Below are 17652 nucleotides of genomic sequence, written 5' to 3'. Positions count from 1 at the left end.
TGGAGGAAATTACTGTTCAAAACTATTGTTTAGGTCTTACTGATGCCAAAAATGAATGGTTAAAGTGACTGTTCTATCGAATTTCACAAAAAGCCGTTTATCTCTGAATAATTTTTCTCACGCTGAAACCATGCTGTATTCAACTGCTAATGCTTACATAACTACTAACTCTACAAACTAACTCTTTTAGACAGAGAAAGCACACATTCTATTAGTTGTTTTGAGATATTGTGTGTTCACAAAATCTTAGCAGAAAAGAATCCTCGGCTCTTGTAAAATGAGCCAGAATCCTCAAAAAAAAACCTGGCAGAACCTACCTACAGCATTGAAAAAAGGGCTGGCAGTCAATGTGTTAATAAATGTTTTTTATTTTATTTTATTTTTTCCGATTTCCCCCCCATTTTCTCTCCAATTGTAATTGGCCATTTGCACGTATTAGTTTAAGTTAGAAGTAGCAGTGTGTGTACTCTTGTCGGTTCTCAAAATAGCGCCAGAGTGAGTGCTCTTCCCGCTTCTGCGCAGTCTGCACAATCTTTGGCTGTTCCTCAGTCACCTCCTCTAGCTAGTCACCTCCAGTTACTCAAGATAATCCACAGAATTCTTGTGAGCAGTTTTATGTAGGAACTATTTCCGACCGAACTACACCCGCTAGCTAGCTGCTGCTAGTTTCATGTAGGAACTAGCTGCAGCTACAATAGTGGGTGTAGTTCGGTCGAAAGAAAATAGTTCCTACATAAAACTGCTCACAACAAGTCTTTGGATTATCTTGAGTAACCGGGTCATGATTTCTGGAAAGAGACATTGCTGTTGAGTTTTTCAATTGTATTTTTTTTTTGGGCGCTTTGAGCACTACAAGCCGACTGCCATCCAGTTCCATTGTATTGGAGAGAAGGCAGAAATCTCTATGGCTGATATCTCCAAAACCCAGACTACTAACACAAAACAATCTAGATGGATAAATAGCACTACAGGTGAGAGGAAAAATATGTATTTTGGATTTTTGGGTGAGCTGTCCCTTTAAATGTATTCTGGAGACTCCAGAATTCATTTAAGGTTGATTTCCAGCATGTCATGACTTTAAAGTTGTCCCGCAAATAAGTATGGTAAATCGTTAAGCCATTAGGCTACATTTGAACTGTAAAGTTCCACTTCCATGCTAACTATATAGCTAAAATTGCTAAATATCATTGACACAGTACACAAACATTAGCTGCTGCCTTTCTGACTTTAAATGGGAGGCTGCATGACGACGTGCACCATTCAACAAGGACCTAATGAAAAGCCTACGTCAGCTCCGTCAGCACACACATTTCAGTGGTCAGTGTGAAGAAAATAATGAGAGCAGTGTGAGTATAAGTCTGTGGGCGTTTTTTCTTTTCTTAAGGGGGAGGGGGGGGGGGGGGGTGGCAGTCTGTTCCGGAGAGTTTATTTCTGCAGAGAAGAAGCTGTAATTCAGAGGGAAGACCTACAATTGGCTGAGGGTGTCAGTTAGACCGGAGCTCATCTCTCTCTCTGGACCTCAGACCAGGAGGTGGATGGAGGTCAGATGAGGAAGAGAGGGTTCAGTTTGGAAACGCTTCTTGTTATTTCCTGTCCTGACCTCTGACCTCTCCCTCTCAGCGGGTCCTTCTCATGTTCTGTCTACAGCTTCATCCTGGTCTTCACACCCACTCCCCCCCTTTCTCGCAATCATCTCATTCCTGTCCCCGTGTCCCTCTCCCTCACTCTGTCCTTATCTCCCTTTGCCTCTTTTAATTTCAGAAGAAAACGAAATACAAAGAAAAATCAATCTGTGTCTCTCGTTGTCGTCTTTCTCGCTTGCTTAAAATGTGCCGAGGTTTATCCTTTAGATCACTTTACCTTCTTTGCAGATAGGCTGCTCTCGCTCCTAAAATACTCTTTGATTGGCCTCTTCTCTCTCTCCCTCTTTGATGCCTCTGACATACAGTAATATAAAGTATAAGACATAAGAGTATCTCTCTTTTCATCTCCCTCACTCAGTTTCACTCCTACACTCTGTCTCTCTCTCTCTCTAGCTCACTCTCAATTTCCAATCCAATGTGTTTTATTACCATGAAGGTAAAGAACCACATATATTGCCAAAGCATCATGATTAAAGGACCATCTCTCTCTCTCTCTCTCTCTCTCTCTCTCTCCTCACAGTGGACGGGTGTATAGACTGGTCGGTGGATCTGAAGCGGTATCGTGTGTTGGCCGGTGAGCCGGTCCGAGTCAAGTGTGCCTTGTTCTACAGCTACATCAGAACCAACTACAGCATGGCCACCAACGCCAAGCTCCGCCTCATCTGGTACAAGAACAAGGGAGACTCCGAGGTAGGCTGGCTTGGAGTAATACATGAGGTTGGAAGGGATATTGGTCAGAAGGTAAGAAGAATGCTGGGTAGGTAGTGTTAGTCGGCCCAGTCCAAACACATTTTATCGCAGTCTAGGGGCGGACTGGTCGTAACTCGTAACATAATGAATGTGGAACAATGAATAAGGCTGACTTGTCAATGAAGGTGTGGGGTACTCACATGCTAGCTGTCTGCTCTGGCCTGGGAGCCTCTGGGTGGCCTCGAACCCGGGGCCAGCTGCTCTCTGGTGGTTTGCAGGAGGCATCCACAATAACCTCTTGCGATCAGTTGGTCCCAAAAGTGGGACAAAGCAAAAGACAAACGACAGTGCACAACAAACTATAGCCTAACATAGGCTAGCAACAAGCTAACCTCTCGGCTGTGATTCTTCTGTGTGGGCTTTACTGAGACACGGCACGCAGGTCCGGCGGCCATTTTAAACATCACTTCGGCAGTCCAAAAAGGACGAAAGGGCGCCACCTGTCTTTACAATTGTACAATTGTACAATTGTGGGATCCAAAGAAATAAACAAATAAACAATTGTACACCACACTCATCATCACAGACATAATCTATGAATATTATTATATCTACACGGGGAAAGGGGTAATTGTAACAGTAGGAAGACTTGATTTGAAGGTAAGAAGAATGGTGAGTAGGTAGGAAGACTTGATTTGAAAACTGGACTAATGCATCTTGGGTGCATTTACACTTGAATGTTATCCTTTTTCTCTGTCCGATTGCGGTCGCCCCCCCCCATGTTATGTCAGATGGAAAGGGGGTCATTGAGAGTTGTCCTGTTAGTTTGTCAGCCTTGTCCTTTGTATTGTGTCCTCTAGGAGCCCATCATCTTCTCAGGCCACAGACTGAGTAAAGAAGACGACTCTATCTGGTTCAGATCTGCCGAACTGGAAGACAATGGATTCTACACCTGTGTGCTCAGGTAGGCTCTGCCTGTGTGTCTGACACTGGGCTCTAGATTGACCACAGATAATGTGCTAAAACAGTATAAAAATGCAGAGTAAAAATGAGAATTGAATGAATATATACCTGAAATTCATCAATCAATATTTCAAGAACACATAATGCTTATATTGTAAAAGATGTCAGATATTTTATCATCAAAATTCTCAAGGCAGAGGGTGTCAAGTTGTTTCAAATGGAATGCCACTCCTCATTTACTGTATACCTACACTTATATGGCAACAAGTTGAGCATTTTAAAAGGTCAAAAAGCTTTTTTGTCATTACTTTACTAGGTGAGGACAGTTCAGAATATCAAAACATTTCAGTTGTATCTAAGCATTGTGTGTGTGTGTGTGTGTGTGTGTGTGTGTGTGTGTGTGTGTGTGTGTGTGTGTGTGTGTGTGTGTGTGTGCGTGTGTGTGTGTGCGTGTGTGCGCGTGTGCGTGGGAGTGCTGCCCTGCCAGCTATGTGGAATGCTGCCAGTTGAGTAAATTGAATAATATGGCTGTTGTTGGCACCTCTACACAATTTGGCCTGAGTCTGATGTGTCCCTTTAGGGATGTGTGTGTGTGTGTGTGCGTGCGCGCGCGTGTGTGAGTGTGTGAGTGCGTGCGTAGCAAAGCTTATAGCCTTATTTACCTGCAAGCTGATTGGGGTTGTGTGCATAATGAACTCATACTGACAATATTTCCTCTCCTAAATCTGTAATAAATCAATCAACAAACGACAACAAACAAACACAGGCAGTGTCCATAGCAAATGCCTCCTCTTCCTTCTGACTTTTCAATCAAAATATGGCTGTATTAACAGTGGTAGACAGCCAATCACAAGCTGATGACCACGCCAATTTAGGATACCGGAAGAGTACCATTTCTTATTATTGGCAAAGGCTGCAGTGAAGTGTCTCTCTATATTAAAGGTCTCTGCTCTCCCCATAGGAAAACAACAGCACAGCGGGAGCAGAGCTGTTTTACCGTGGATCATGTGTGGTGGGCTTTAAACTCTGAAAGTGAGAAGATCAGTGCCCTCTACCTGTTTTGTGCAATAGAGTACCACACAGATGACATATCTTTGTAGGCTTACCCGCAAGTCCCTGCACTGCTGGTTCGCAGGGGGAAAAGGCAATAAGATTTTTGTGTGGGAGTTTCAGTTAAATGCATGAAATAAGTCTGTGGTTAACAAAAGTTTATGAAACAGTGAAGTTTGTGTTCAGGAGGATAATCTTGACAAACGTGGGGGTTTTTTGGGCAGGAAATGAGATAGGTTTCAAACAGTTCCCTAGCAAGTCAATTCTGTGAGTACCATCTTTCTATAGCAACACAGCAGATTTTTCCACCAAATCCAAACAGGTGGCACAGGATGTAGATTTACTGTTTCTCCTTCCCTTTGCCCTCCCCCCTCCTGTTCTGCTCTCCCCCTGATCTCCTCCTCTACTCTCCCCCTAATCTCCTCACCCCATCCTCCTCTACTCTCCCCCTAATCTCCTCCCCCATCCTGCTCTGCTCTCCCCCTGATCTCCTCCCCCTACTGCTCTACTCTCCCCCTGATCTCCTAGAGCTCCACACCTATCCTCCTGAATACGGTCTTTCTCTGCCTTCTTCACCCTCTCTCTCTTTCTATCCCTTTCTTCACTCTCTCTTTCTCCCTCTTTCTCTCCATCCATTTTTTCAGTCTCTCTCTCTAACTCTCTCTCTCTCTCTCTCTCTCTCTCTAACTCTCTCTCTCTCTCTCGATAACCTAATTAGGGCTTGGTGTCTGTCATTGTCTCAGGGTCTCTTATTAACATACACACACACACACACACACACACACACACACACACACACACACACAGACACACTGACAGGCGCAGTACCTCTTATGCTAGTGTGGAGCTACCAACTGGATCCTATTAGGGAGACATCACAACAGATATCGAGTGTTTGCATGCACAGCATTCTGGGAACAATACCTTCTTATCTCCATGTGTTGCTCTGGTGCTGACATTGCTGTAATATATCATTCCATACATGTCATTCGTATGTGTGAATTGAATCTGTTCTAATGTTGTAATTGTGTTTAATACACCCCATTCTTATTTATATTACTATTACTAGTTTAATATACAATACAGACAGACCCCAGTCACCCCATCTTTATTAGTCACAGACACCGACAGACGCCGTGAAATTTGCCCTCCGCGCTTGACCTATCCTGGCTCGTCGTTCCCCACGGTCAGGCCAGGGGCAGTGGGCATATATATATATACAGTGTATATACATATATATATACAGTATATATACATATATATATATACAGTATATATATACAGTATATATGTAAGGGTTAATGCACGACGAGGTGTCCATTATCACTTTTTAAGGGACGACGTGGAGGCGTGAACCGTCCGAGGCGAAGCCGAGGATGGTTGCCTCCGCGAAGTCCCTTAAAAAGTGATAATGGACACCTCGAAGTGCATTAACCCGCTTATACCATGGTCACTTGCCAAAGAAACAAAACAAGACCATTCATTTATATTTTCATGCATTTTGCAATCAAAATCTAGTTTTCATAACCTTGAATATGAGTTGAGAACCGGCGAGATAAAATAGTCCCCTCGGGTGCTCAAGATTAGGCTATCATTGGATAAAATGGCTGCTTAGTTTCTACACCTGGCACAATTCTAGAATCAAGCTAACTAATAATTTGGCCAATTGTAGCCTATGTAACAACATACAAAATAAAACGGCAATGTCTGAATGCAACGGCATGTAACTGGGTTGTTTAATCTCGCATTCCAGGGAATTGCGTTAACGTTTGCGGGTCTTATAAGACGTAAATGGCGCGAGGCAGGAGTAGAGTGAAAACTATCTGCTTTCAGTATGTTGGAGTCCAGGTATGTTTTGTACAAGGACGTCTCTCAGTGTGTTGCTGTTAACTGCCCATTGCGTTGTTTTCTTTTTGTTGATCTCGTCTTTTTCCTCTTTGACTTGATTTGTGCATAGCGGGTGGACCCCTTGATTTGTATCAGTGATAAGAGGCAGCGCGCGCTCTCCCAGAGCGCCTGGCTGCTGGTTGCTGCAAGTTGTAAACAGGGGGTTTGACAGTTGACAGCTGAGAGCCCGGTTTCTGTCAGCTGACCAGAACAGAGCCGGCTTCTCTCAGGAGAGGGAATCTCCGAAACGAAAATGAGTTCTTTCTCTCTCTCTCTCTCTCTCTCTCTCTCTCTCTCTCTCTCTCTCTCTCTCTCTCTCTCTCTCTCTCTCTCTGTGTCAAAGGCCGGGCTCGCCCCCGCTCGTGCACGAGCGAGGGAAATCTCCTCTTTCTCGCCGAGAAGAGCCTGGTGACGCGAGGTTAAAAAATCTCCGAAACGAAAATCAAAATTGTAAATAAGAGTTATTTTTGATAAACTGAGCACACAGGGGTGATTTAAATACTTACTTTGACCGACTCAATTTTTTTCTCAAGTTCCAAAATTGTCATATTAACCCTTAACGGGGGTATAGAGCTCAAACTGCTCTCCTGATAACACTGATGAAACTATGGCGCATTGATATGAACGGTGAACAGACCATTTAGCTAGGTGTCCATTATCACTGTACAATATCACTTTTTAATGGACACCTTGCAGCCAATCAGAATCGAGTATTCACCCAGGCCATGGTATAAATATATATATGTATGTATGTATGTACTGTATGTATGTATGTATGTATGTATATATATATATATGTATACCATGTATCTCCATTCACTGTAGTCAGGATCCATCGCTAGTAGAAATACTATTCGATATTAGCTATAGGAAAGCATTCAACCATTGTTCAACGATTGTCACATACACTATTAGATTTTTTATCATAAAATGACTCTTCGGAAAATTCCGAAATTATTGCCCATCCCTAACATTTAGCAAATAATTCTAAATGGTTTGCCTTGGTCCCTGTGTCATCAGACATTCTTCATGTGTAAGCAGCTATAAACTGCAGTAAAAACGAGACAAAGTGAGCAGAAATGACTTCAGGTTGCCCAGAGAGGCCGTTGTATGCATGCTTGTTATCTTCTCAAATCGATCTCTTTCTATCACTGTTTCTCTGTCTCTCTCTTTCATGCATTCATCCACCCATCACTCCCTCCATCCGGCTGTATATCTATCCGTGCTTTATGCTTGTCAGTGGTGATAGATGTGTGTGTGTGTGTGTGTGTGTGTGTGTGTGTGTGTGTGTGTGTGTGTGTGTGTGTGTGAGTGAGTGTGTGTGTGATGCAGTGGTGGCTGGTGAGCTTGGAACCAGGGGAGGAAGCTAGTGCGGCGCCCAAAAAATTTGGGCTTTTTTTTTTCACGTGTGCGCGCGCGCGTGTATTTGCCATGTTTCCCATGCTGTCAAGCCTCTTAGCTTTCCACCCAGTGAGGAGCATTGCATTAGCACCCAGTGAGAGGACTACAGGACGGAACAGCACCTGGCACCTGAGGCGGTCCCAGGGAAAATATGACGTGTGCTCTGCTGCTGATACTCTCACCCACAAGCAGTTTTTGCCCAAAACACCCAAATCTCATTTTAAATTAGCATTAGGATTAGACTGTTGTGATTTCATTATTCAGTTTTAACCATCAATAATTGTTCCTTTTCTCATTATTTCATTTCTCAGAGTAAATACTGTATATTTATTTCGAGATTTTTGTCAATTATTTGTGCTGTTATGGTTATAATTAGCCTAGTTACTCACTTCTACACTATCTTAGATTGTGTTACTTATGGATGGCATGGAATTATAGTGAAAATAGATTATCCCCCCTTTTTGCTGGGGACCCCACTTTGAAAACCACTGGCTTAGGCTAGAACTGTTGCGAGAAGGTTTCAGGATTTATCTCTATGCATTAGGCTGTGATTACTATTTATATAAATCTATTTATTCACATAGATTCATGATATATTATGGTATACAGCCTACCTGTGACATCAATGTTTTGATTCATCCTATGATGTCTCACACTCAGGTGTGCTTTCACAAGACAGGTGTTGTCCATTCAATCAGCTAACCTGTCTTTATAATGGCTGTCTTGCACTGTTTGTATGATACTTGACAAAGTCTATGGCCGAAACTGTTGTCAAATAGCGTTAAATTACACTTAATTGCATCTGGAACGAGAGTGTGTCTTCCTGTGAACAGTGCTGCACTACTCATTTAGTTATCAACTTTGGAGCGTTATTTACCCCCCCTTCCCGACATCCTAGGTTGACATGCTTCATCCCAATCGATTCCTTATTTCTTCTACTTTCATATGATATAAAGATCACCACTCAAGCTTTAAAATTGAGCCCGCTGTCAGCTATCGATTTACAGGCCAAATTCAGTTAAAAAATGTGTGAATCTAAAGTTCGCGGGTTTTAGTATAAGAAATTACAGGATGAAACTTCAATACGACAAAAATAGCGCTGCTCGGTGAACCATTTCCACGCCGAATTTAATAGAAGGTTCGGATAACTTGAAATCAATTGACTTACTTGAATATCCGTGCTGTCTGTAGGGGAAACGCTGCAGTCGAGACGTTGCAAATATTCCAGTATTCTGACATTGCAAAAAGCCCGTATCGCGCAGCTCGTCTCCCCGCAACTCGAAACTCGTTTTGGTGGTAATCCAATATCAACGACTGTCTGGCTTGTGAACACTTACTGATTGATAAAAAAGTAAATAAAAATAAGAGGGAAATATGATATGCTGCTACTGTCTCAGTAAATCCTTCCTGTCAGGTCAAGCAGTGGATTTCACCTCCTTGATTCAGCGTGACCACAGACCAGCCAGTGGAACAACGTTGCCGATTTGTATTCAGCATTGGACAATACAGAATGTCAATCAATGTCAAGCAATCTATCAATCAAACAACAACCAATTAGGGTTTCACCTGGTTTCACGGGCTAAGGGAGAGCTCCCCTCCTCCTCAATCTGATTTGTTGGAAAACACATCACTCTCACTGTTTTCTGTGAATTGCAAGTCTTTTTCAACCAATCTTATTTTTTCATTAGATAAATTACCAAATAAATCAAGCCCACAGGGCGGGTGTTTTTTAATCCCCTCCCCCATGCTGGGACCAGGGCCAGAGTGACTCGTCTGCATGGAGCTATATAATGAATGAAAAAATGAGCGTCTGCACATAAGAAAAAACACATTTGATTGATATTTTATTATAAAAAAAAATATGAAAAATGAAAAATATAAAAATAAAAATAAAAAATATATTTTTTTAATATATATTTTTTTTATATAAAATCCCCAATCTAATAGAGGAGGACCATCCTCCTATGCCTCACTGGAAAAACCTCCTCTGGTGTGATGAGATGTCTGTATCCTCTCTGTTGAACTAACTAGCCGTGACAGAGAGAGTCAAGGGGAAGACGACTGGACTTTTCTTGCCTTCATGCCTTTTATTGCTTTCTTTTAATCCTGCTATGGTCTCTCTCTGTCCTGCTCGCAAGCAAAAAAGCTTCGCTCCAAGTATTTCATCTACCACGGTCATGTTAGATGCACCATATCATCGTTGGTGCATCTAACACTGTCATGTTAGATGCACCATATAGGGGTACGGTGGCACAGTCGGTAGCGCTGTCGCCTCACAGCTAGAAGGTCCTGAGTTCGATCCTCGCCTGGGACGCTGTGGGCGCTGGAGTTGTGACCCCCCCCATATCTTCAGTGCCTACTGCCCAGGTGGGCTATCTCGTCGAAAGGGCCTTTCTGTGTGGAGTTTGCATGTTCTCCCCGTACCCCCCAGGGGGTTCCTCCGTACATAACCCCCCACTAAAAACATGCAGAAGATCGTCATCCGACCAGTGACGACAACATCTGAAGTTGGTCCAATGATGGTCCAATGATGGTCCCCGGGCGCTGGAAAGAAAAAGCGACCACTGCTCCTGGCCTGCCCCCTGGAGGAAAGGACAAGCCTGGATGGGTCAAATGCAGAGGACATATTTCACCGGCCACCATCAGCATGAGTGTGTGTAGTGGCCGCATGCATGTGTTGTAGTGTGTTCATGTGACAATAAAGACGGGCTTCCGTCTGAAATCGTGTTTTTTTAATATCATCTCTGGTGCATCTACCACAGTCATGTTAGATGCACCATATCATCTCTGGTGCATCTAACACTGTCATGGCTGAATTACCCCCTTTACCTGATTTCTGAATCCAAGTACCCCCTTTACCTCCTACATTTTGCTTAGAAAACTGCAAGAGAAAATGATAGCATATGATGCAATGAATGAATGATAACCCACCTTTTGAAGAATATACAGGTAATATACAGGTAACATTACAAAATAGGAATTGGAGTGAAAGAGTTGCAATTTGTGCCTCCTGAGCAGATTTATTTTAACTTTTCATTTATTTTCATGATTTATTCTTACATTGTTCCATGTTCACCTTTCTTTCAAGTACCCCCTGTAGTACCTCCACATGTTTGGGAAGCACTCCTCTATAAATGTGCAATTAAACACTACATTTCACGTTCACATTATTAGGGATCATATCGGAACAAACGTTGGCGTGTTTGAATTGCCTCATGTTTGACTTTCAATTCGAAAGGAAAACGTTGTTAAACCGCTCTGTGCAAACCCCCCCTGGCCCAAGACAAAATTATTGCAATTTACAGCCAGAGTTGACCTGGGCAAACAGGCCCGGGCTTTCTATAATCCAGGCAGTCTGTTGTGGGATTGCCCTGAGCTTTTTAGCTTCTGGCAAATGATCTTTCCTATTCTCTCTAAGGTCCTCAAAGGCCCCGCATCTCAGAGTCATAACCCAGGATATCAGCCTGAGTAAGGAGACATGTGGTCTTCTGTCTCTCTAACAGCTGCTCTGCCAACACTGACTTTACTGTCTCTGTCTGTCTGTCTAACACAGACCGGTCTGTCTAACACAGACAGAGGCATTATGCACACACACACATGAACACACGTACACACACATGAACACACACACATACACAACACACAGACACACATGAACACACACACACACACACACATAACTAGTGAGAGTGTGTTCCTATGTTTTATTCATAGCTTTCTTCAAACAAATAATGGTGACCAACCGCACATCTGCATAACACACACACACACATACACACACACACACACACACACACACACACACACAGGGCGTGTGTTAGTAAACTTATGCTTGATAAGGAGATAAGGGTTGTGAAGGTCAGCCCTCCACATTAGACGATTAAACGATTTTAAACAATTAAACGATTTCAGACGGAAGCCCGGAAGCCCGTCTTTATTGTCACACAAACACTACAACACATGCATGCGGCCACAACACACACTCATGCTGACGGTGGCCGGTGAAATATGTCCTCTGCATTTGACCCATCCAGGCTTGTCCTTTCCTCCAGGGGGCAGGCCAGGAGCAGTGGTCGCTTTTTCGTTTCAGCGCCCGGGGACCAACTTCAGATGTTGTCGTCACTGGTCGGATGACGATCTTCTGCATGTTTTTAGTGGGGGGTTACAGTATGTACAGAGGAATCCCCTGGGGGGTACGGGGAGAACATGCAAATTCCACACAGAAAGGACCTTTCGACGAGATAGCCCACCTGGGCAGTAGGCACTGAAGATATGGGGGGGGTCACAACTCCAGCGCCCACAGCGTCCCAGGCGAGAACTCAGGACCTTCTAGCTGTGAGGCGACAGAGCTACCGACTGCACCACCATACCCCGTCGTTAGACAGAACGACAGTCACAAATCTCTGGCCTCAGCCTTTCAAATCTCTTCTCTCACCTCATCCATTTCCAGTAGGACAGGATGCAACTTTACTGCAGTGGTTTGACTAAAATGTAATTGTCAAGTCAGGTCAAATTGATTAGTGCCACATTGTTTGGCAGAACAGGCTTGTCACAAAGTGTTGATGCATACAGCAGAGACAGACAGGACACAATGTCATCACAGTTCTGTTCTAACAATGATCCAATCCCCCATGTAGTATTTTAACTCTTTCACACAACCGTATGAGGGGCCCTACCTCTCATTTAACCTACTGAAACACACACACACACACACACACACACACACACACACACACACACACACACACACACACACACGTTACTGAAAACCTCTCACATGCATCCCCTATAAAAGGGACTGTTTTAGCTCAATAGCTGTGGTGTGTGTTCGAGCTTAATTTCAGTCGTATATGTGTGAGGTAGACTTTCAGTGGTGCATGTGTGTATTTCAATAGTGTATATTATGTTAATCGTCCCATATGATGCTATTTTTAACTGTATAAAACATGGCTCATGGGTCTTTAAAACAAGATTATGAATTCTGTTGCAAAACAAAATCCAGCCTCTGTGAGACTTTTAGTGCTCTGTCTCTCCCCTCATTAACTATGCGCTGTTTTGATAAGATAAGATAAGATAAGATAAGATGATCTGTTGGCATAGATCCATCTTTGGTGCAGTTGATTTCTAGTTGGTTTTCTGTAACTAGGCAGATAGATAGAGAGATAGATAGATAGAGAGATAGATAGATAGATAGAGAGATAGATAGATGGATAGATAGAGAGAGATAGATAGAGAGATAGATAGATAGATAGATAGATAGATAGATAGATGAGAGTTGTTTAGTAGGGAAGTGGAAGGTTTGGATTATCTCCCATGGCACCTCATACTTGTGGCTAGCTGTGTATTGGCTTCTTGCAGTGATCCTCTCAGACAACCAATCAGAACGACGTGTTCCAAAATGAAATTAGGACTTTTCCCATTTTATTCTGACGCTTTGAAGAAACTTTTCAGACATATAGACACACAGCTCAATAATTGATATGCAATATATTGGAGCGTCCACTGCCATCCACAGCTTTTGATGTCCTGCAACAAAGATACTCGTTATTTCTAAAGACACAACTTCTCAGAAACTTTTCGGACACTTTGTCTGTGTCTTGCTTGAAGTTTTTGACAGGACAAAGTTACACTGCATTTCAGTAGTGAACGGGACAATCACCACAGCTCTGTACAGACACATTATCCACTCAGTCTGCTGCCAAATCACAGAAAGGGGAGAAGAATGAATGGATTTCAAATGACTTTGATTTCCAAACTTGACTGAAGTTTCTGCCATTTTAAAGCCAAGTTTCACCTACTCGTACACTTTCATAATGGTGCTCAATGCAGTCTTATTTTGTGTTGACACTTTCTTTTGTAGCGGGGGGGGCAGTGGTCTACTTCTACTAGCTTGTGCTCTCTTATGGGCCTTTCATGAACTTTCAGAGAATGGGCATGAACTCGTTCCAATTAGCTGCTTAGAGTTGGACATGACAAGAGTAAAGTTAGCCTGATATTGGATATTCAGTGGATACTGAACACCCCCCCCTCCCACACACACACACACACACACACACACACACACACACACACACACACACACACACACACACACACACACCTTAATAACGTGTAGAAAGAAAGTAGAAAGAAAATAAAAGTTATTTCAATACTTGAGAGAATGTTGTTCTTATGCAACCTTTTTGGAAATGAGCTATTGAAATTTGAAGGTGTGTTAATGTAAGCTGATTTAGTGTGGATTTCTCCTTTAAATGTGATAATTGTTCCCATCCTGATAATGCAACACTTTACATGGCAGCGCAAAACACATTAAATAGGAAGCATAAATGTAAAGTAGTGTTTGTTACTTCAGGGACATAACGTTATCTGCTAACTGAAGCAATTAAATGTTCCATACATAGCCAGAGGAACACACACACACACACACACACGCACACATGCACGCACGCACGGCACGAACTCACACACACACACACACACACACACACACACACACACACACTTTGCATCCATAAGCAGTGTACAGAATGGCTAAATGTTTCTGACACAGCATTTGCATTACTGTCTAATTAAATCATCATGTTTACAGTGAGAAATGCATAATACATTATTCTTTACATAGCTGCTGTTTTCACCATTTTACTTCTATTTCAGGGTTAGACAGACAGAGAGAGAGAGAGAGAGAGAGAGACAGAGAGAAAGAGAGGGGGGGGGGCAGAGGGACCACATAGTTTCAGTTCTGCTCAATTCACTTCAATGTGGTTAACTGACAACATAAACGACTAGGGGTGCATTTCTAAATCCAATCTGACGCTCTAGACGAAAATGAGAGTGCGGCTGTTCAAAGAGGCAGAGCTCTCAGAGGCAGTCTGGCCATGATGGAGCTACAGTGCTACTTTCTATCGTTAACTCTCTGAGCTCTCAGAGGCAGTCTGGCCATGATGGAGCTACGGTGCTACTTTCTATCGTTAACTCTCTGAGCTCTCAGAGTCAGTCTGGCCATGATGGAGCTAATGGTGCTATCTATCGTTAGCTGTCTGCCCCGCAGCGGCTCGTGTTGCTCACCAGTGTTGGCAGGGTTCCTTTCAAAACTTATTCCACTACAGATTCCGAAAATGTCATTTGTAACGTATTCCATTCGATTACTCGAGTTAAGTAACATATTCTAAATACTTTGGATTACTTTTGTAATACTTCAAAATCATCTTGCTGAGCCCGTCTGGGTCACTCTGAATGTAGTTAACAATTGCTTACATGCATAGATTCCTGGTCGTCTCCTCCGACATTGACATTGTCTTGTGGTGTGTGGTAGGTGCTGTGTGCTGTGTGTGTGTGTGTGTGTGTGTGTGTGTGCTCTATTTTTGAAGACAGTAACTGTATTAGAATACCACCCATTTAAACTTTAACTGTAACGGAATACAGTTACTTATATTTAAATACATGTATTCCATTACTCCACTCTGTAGGAACTCGACATACTGTATGAAGGTGTCCATGTCCATGACGGTGGAGGAGAGCGATGAGGGGAAGTGCTTCAGCAGCAAAGTGCGCCACCTGGAGAAAGCTGAGATCACACGCAGCAAAATGATCACCTGTCCAGACATACAGGACTACCTCGCGCCGTACAAGCTGCCGCAGATGGCCTGGTATAAGGTATGACACACGCATGCACATGCACACACACACACACACACGCATGCATGCACACACACACACACACACACACGCACACGCACACACACACACACACAGATTTGTTTTTACTTAACGTGTAACAGCATAGTTGAGAAGTGTTCACTCTCTCTCTCTTTTGAATAGTTGTCTGTGAGCTTCTGTAAAGCCTGCTAGTCCTCATGATAAAACTCCTCAGTGTTGTAACAGTAATGAACCTTGATCCGTGTCTCAAACTATGCTGTGTTGGGTCCTTGAATTTGAGGGAATCGGGCCTGGAAAGTCCTTGAAAAGTCATTGAATTTGATGTTTCAGAAGGTCTGGGAACCCTGCTATATTTAGTAGCCTTGTTGACTCGGTGGATCCCCCTCTCAGGAGTGTGAGCGGGTGGAGTGGAGGAGCTCCATCGTGGTGAACACCACCCACATCTGGATCCCCGATGTGGAGGAGACGGACGGGGGCAACTATACCTGCCAGCTGCAGTACGGCTCCAGGTTTGTGCGGAGGACCACGCAGCTCAAAGTCACAGGTAGGGGGCAGAGGAGGGGTGGCTGACAGCAGGGTGTGGACAGCTACTGGTGATAGTCTCAATGCCAGACCCATGAGAGTTCTGAAGCCCGTGGTGCACCAATCAAACATTATACAACAACTGCCAGCGGTTTTGCACTATAAATTATCATACCAAAATATAAGGTGACGAATGGACACAGCAAGGGACAGTTGAAAATGAAAAGAGGAATGGAACATATTGGAAGAACGGCTGTGTCAAATGCAAAGGGAAATAGAAAAGAAAAGAAAAACAGGGCCGATTACAAAGACTGAAAATGAAAACTGAAATACCCCCAAAATTGAAAATGACCCCTATCAAATGTTTCACATTGCCTCTCATTTTGAATTGTAAAGTCAAAGGTCTCGTCCAAAACGTGAAGCCTTCAGCTCTTTGAGACGATTTTGACAACAGCTTCTGGGCGGAAGACAGAGGCCTTTTGTCATAAAGGCATGTTTGTGCAGAGAGGCAGAGCAGTGTGTGTCTGTGTGTGTGCGTTAGGGATGTCAATTTTCGGTTAATTTCACTTTCGATTAACCGACGCTAATAATCGATTAACCTATCGGTTAATTCATAATTTTTTAATATAAAAAAAAAAAAAAAAAATTTTTTTTTTTTTTTTTTTTTTGTCTATTTACTCAATGAACTCATGCCCAAACAAGGCGTGTCTATTTAGATGCTGAAATGTTAATGCTTTTTGTGTTAGAATTTCTAACACAAAAAGCATTAACAAGCATTAACAAAAAGCATCAACATTTCAACACAAATTCTTTTTGTGTTAGAATTTCTAACACAAAAAGCATTAACATTTCAGCATCTAAATAGACACGCCTTGTTTGGGCATGAGCTCATTGAGTAAATAGACCAAAAAAAAATTTTTTTTTTTTTTTTTTTTTTAATATTAACTGATAGACCGACAGCAATAACCGAACAACGACGTTAGCGACGGTTAATCGATTAACGGTTAACCGTTGACATCCCTAGTGTGCGTGCCTGTCTAAGTGCGCGTGTGTGTGTGTGTGTGTGTGTGTGTGTGTGTGTGTGTGTGTGTGTGTGTGTGTGTGTGTGTGGTTTGAGGACCCATGACCTAGTTAGAGTCTCACCTCCTAATTTGTTGTGAAATTACTCTATTCTCCAAAGACAGAGGGGCTTGAAGAGGCTATGACACACACACACACACACACACACACACACGCACGCACGTGTGTGTGTGTGTGCGCGCGTGCAGTCGCACACACACACACACACACACACACACACTTTGCATTAACATGACTAACTTGCTGTGAATCAAAATTGAGAGAGAGACAGACGGACAGACGGACGGACGGACGGACGGACAGACGGACGGAGGGAAGGAGAAACAGTAACAGAGAGCGGGCTGGTGAGAAAGGAACAGCACTGAGAATAGAATAAGTTGTTTTGGCGTGTTTGTGGGGTAGAATTAATTTATTTAAAAGTTACAGCTGTGGGGTTAGCCACTGTAACATTTAAAAGATGTGCAATGACAATTTTAGCCTTCATTTTCTGCGTTTGCATCCCCCAACTTGGGCTCAGGGCACTGTTGCATTTCTAAAAAGGTCATGGAGGTGCCTGGGACTTTTTTCAGCCTGCAGTGAATCAGATTTGACTGTATGGGATGTTTGCACAGAGCCTGCAGTGAATCAGATTTGACTGTATGGGATGTTGGCACAGAGCCTGCAGTGAATCAGATTTGACTGTATGGGATGTTGGCACAGAGCCTGCAGTGATTCAGATTTGACTGTATGGGATGTTGACACAGAGCCTGCAGTGAATCAG

General features: G+C 43.1%; 1 protein-coding gene across 1 annotated transcript in view; it reads left to right on the top strand.

The window, feature by feature from the left end:
* Window positions 1-17652, top strand: part of il1rapl2 (interleukin 1 receptor accessory protein-like 2) — a gene marked incomplete at both ends in the record, with an annotated part of 345922 nt that overhangs the window by 199265 nt on the left and 129005 nt on the right. The window contains 4 exons of the mRNA XM_083652367.1: window positions 2164-2333; window positions 3194-3297; window positions 15101-15287; window positions 15681-15834. Of these exons, the coding sequence (XP_083508493.1) occupies window positions 2164-2333; window positions 3194-3297; window positions 15101-15287; window positions 15681-15834 (615 nt within the window). The remainder of the gene's footprint in view (window positions 1-2163; window positions 2334-3193; window positions 3298-15100; window positions 15288-15680; window positions 15835-17652) is intronic.

This window comes from Poromitra crassiceps (genome assembly GCF_964638095.1).
Source record: "Poromitra crassiceps genome assembly, chromosome: 15".
Taxonomy (NCBI): Eukaryota; Metazoa; Chordata; class Actinopteri; order Beryciformes; family Melamphaidae; genus Poromitra; species Poromitra crassiceps.
Note: the sequence above shows the minus strand (reverse complement) of the source record. Positions and strands in the feature narration are given on the sequence as shown.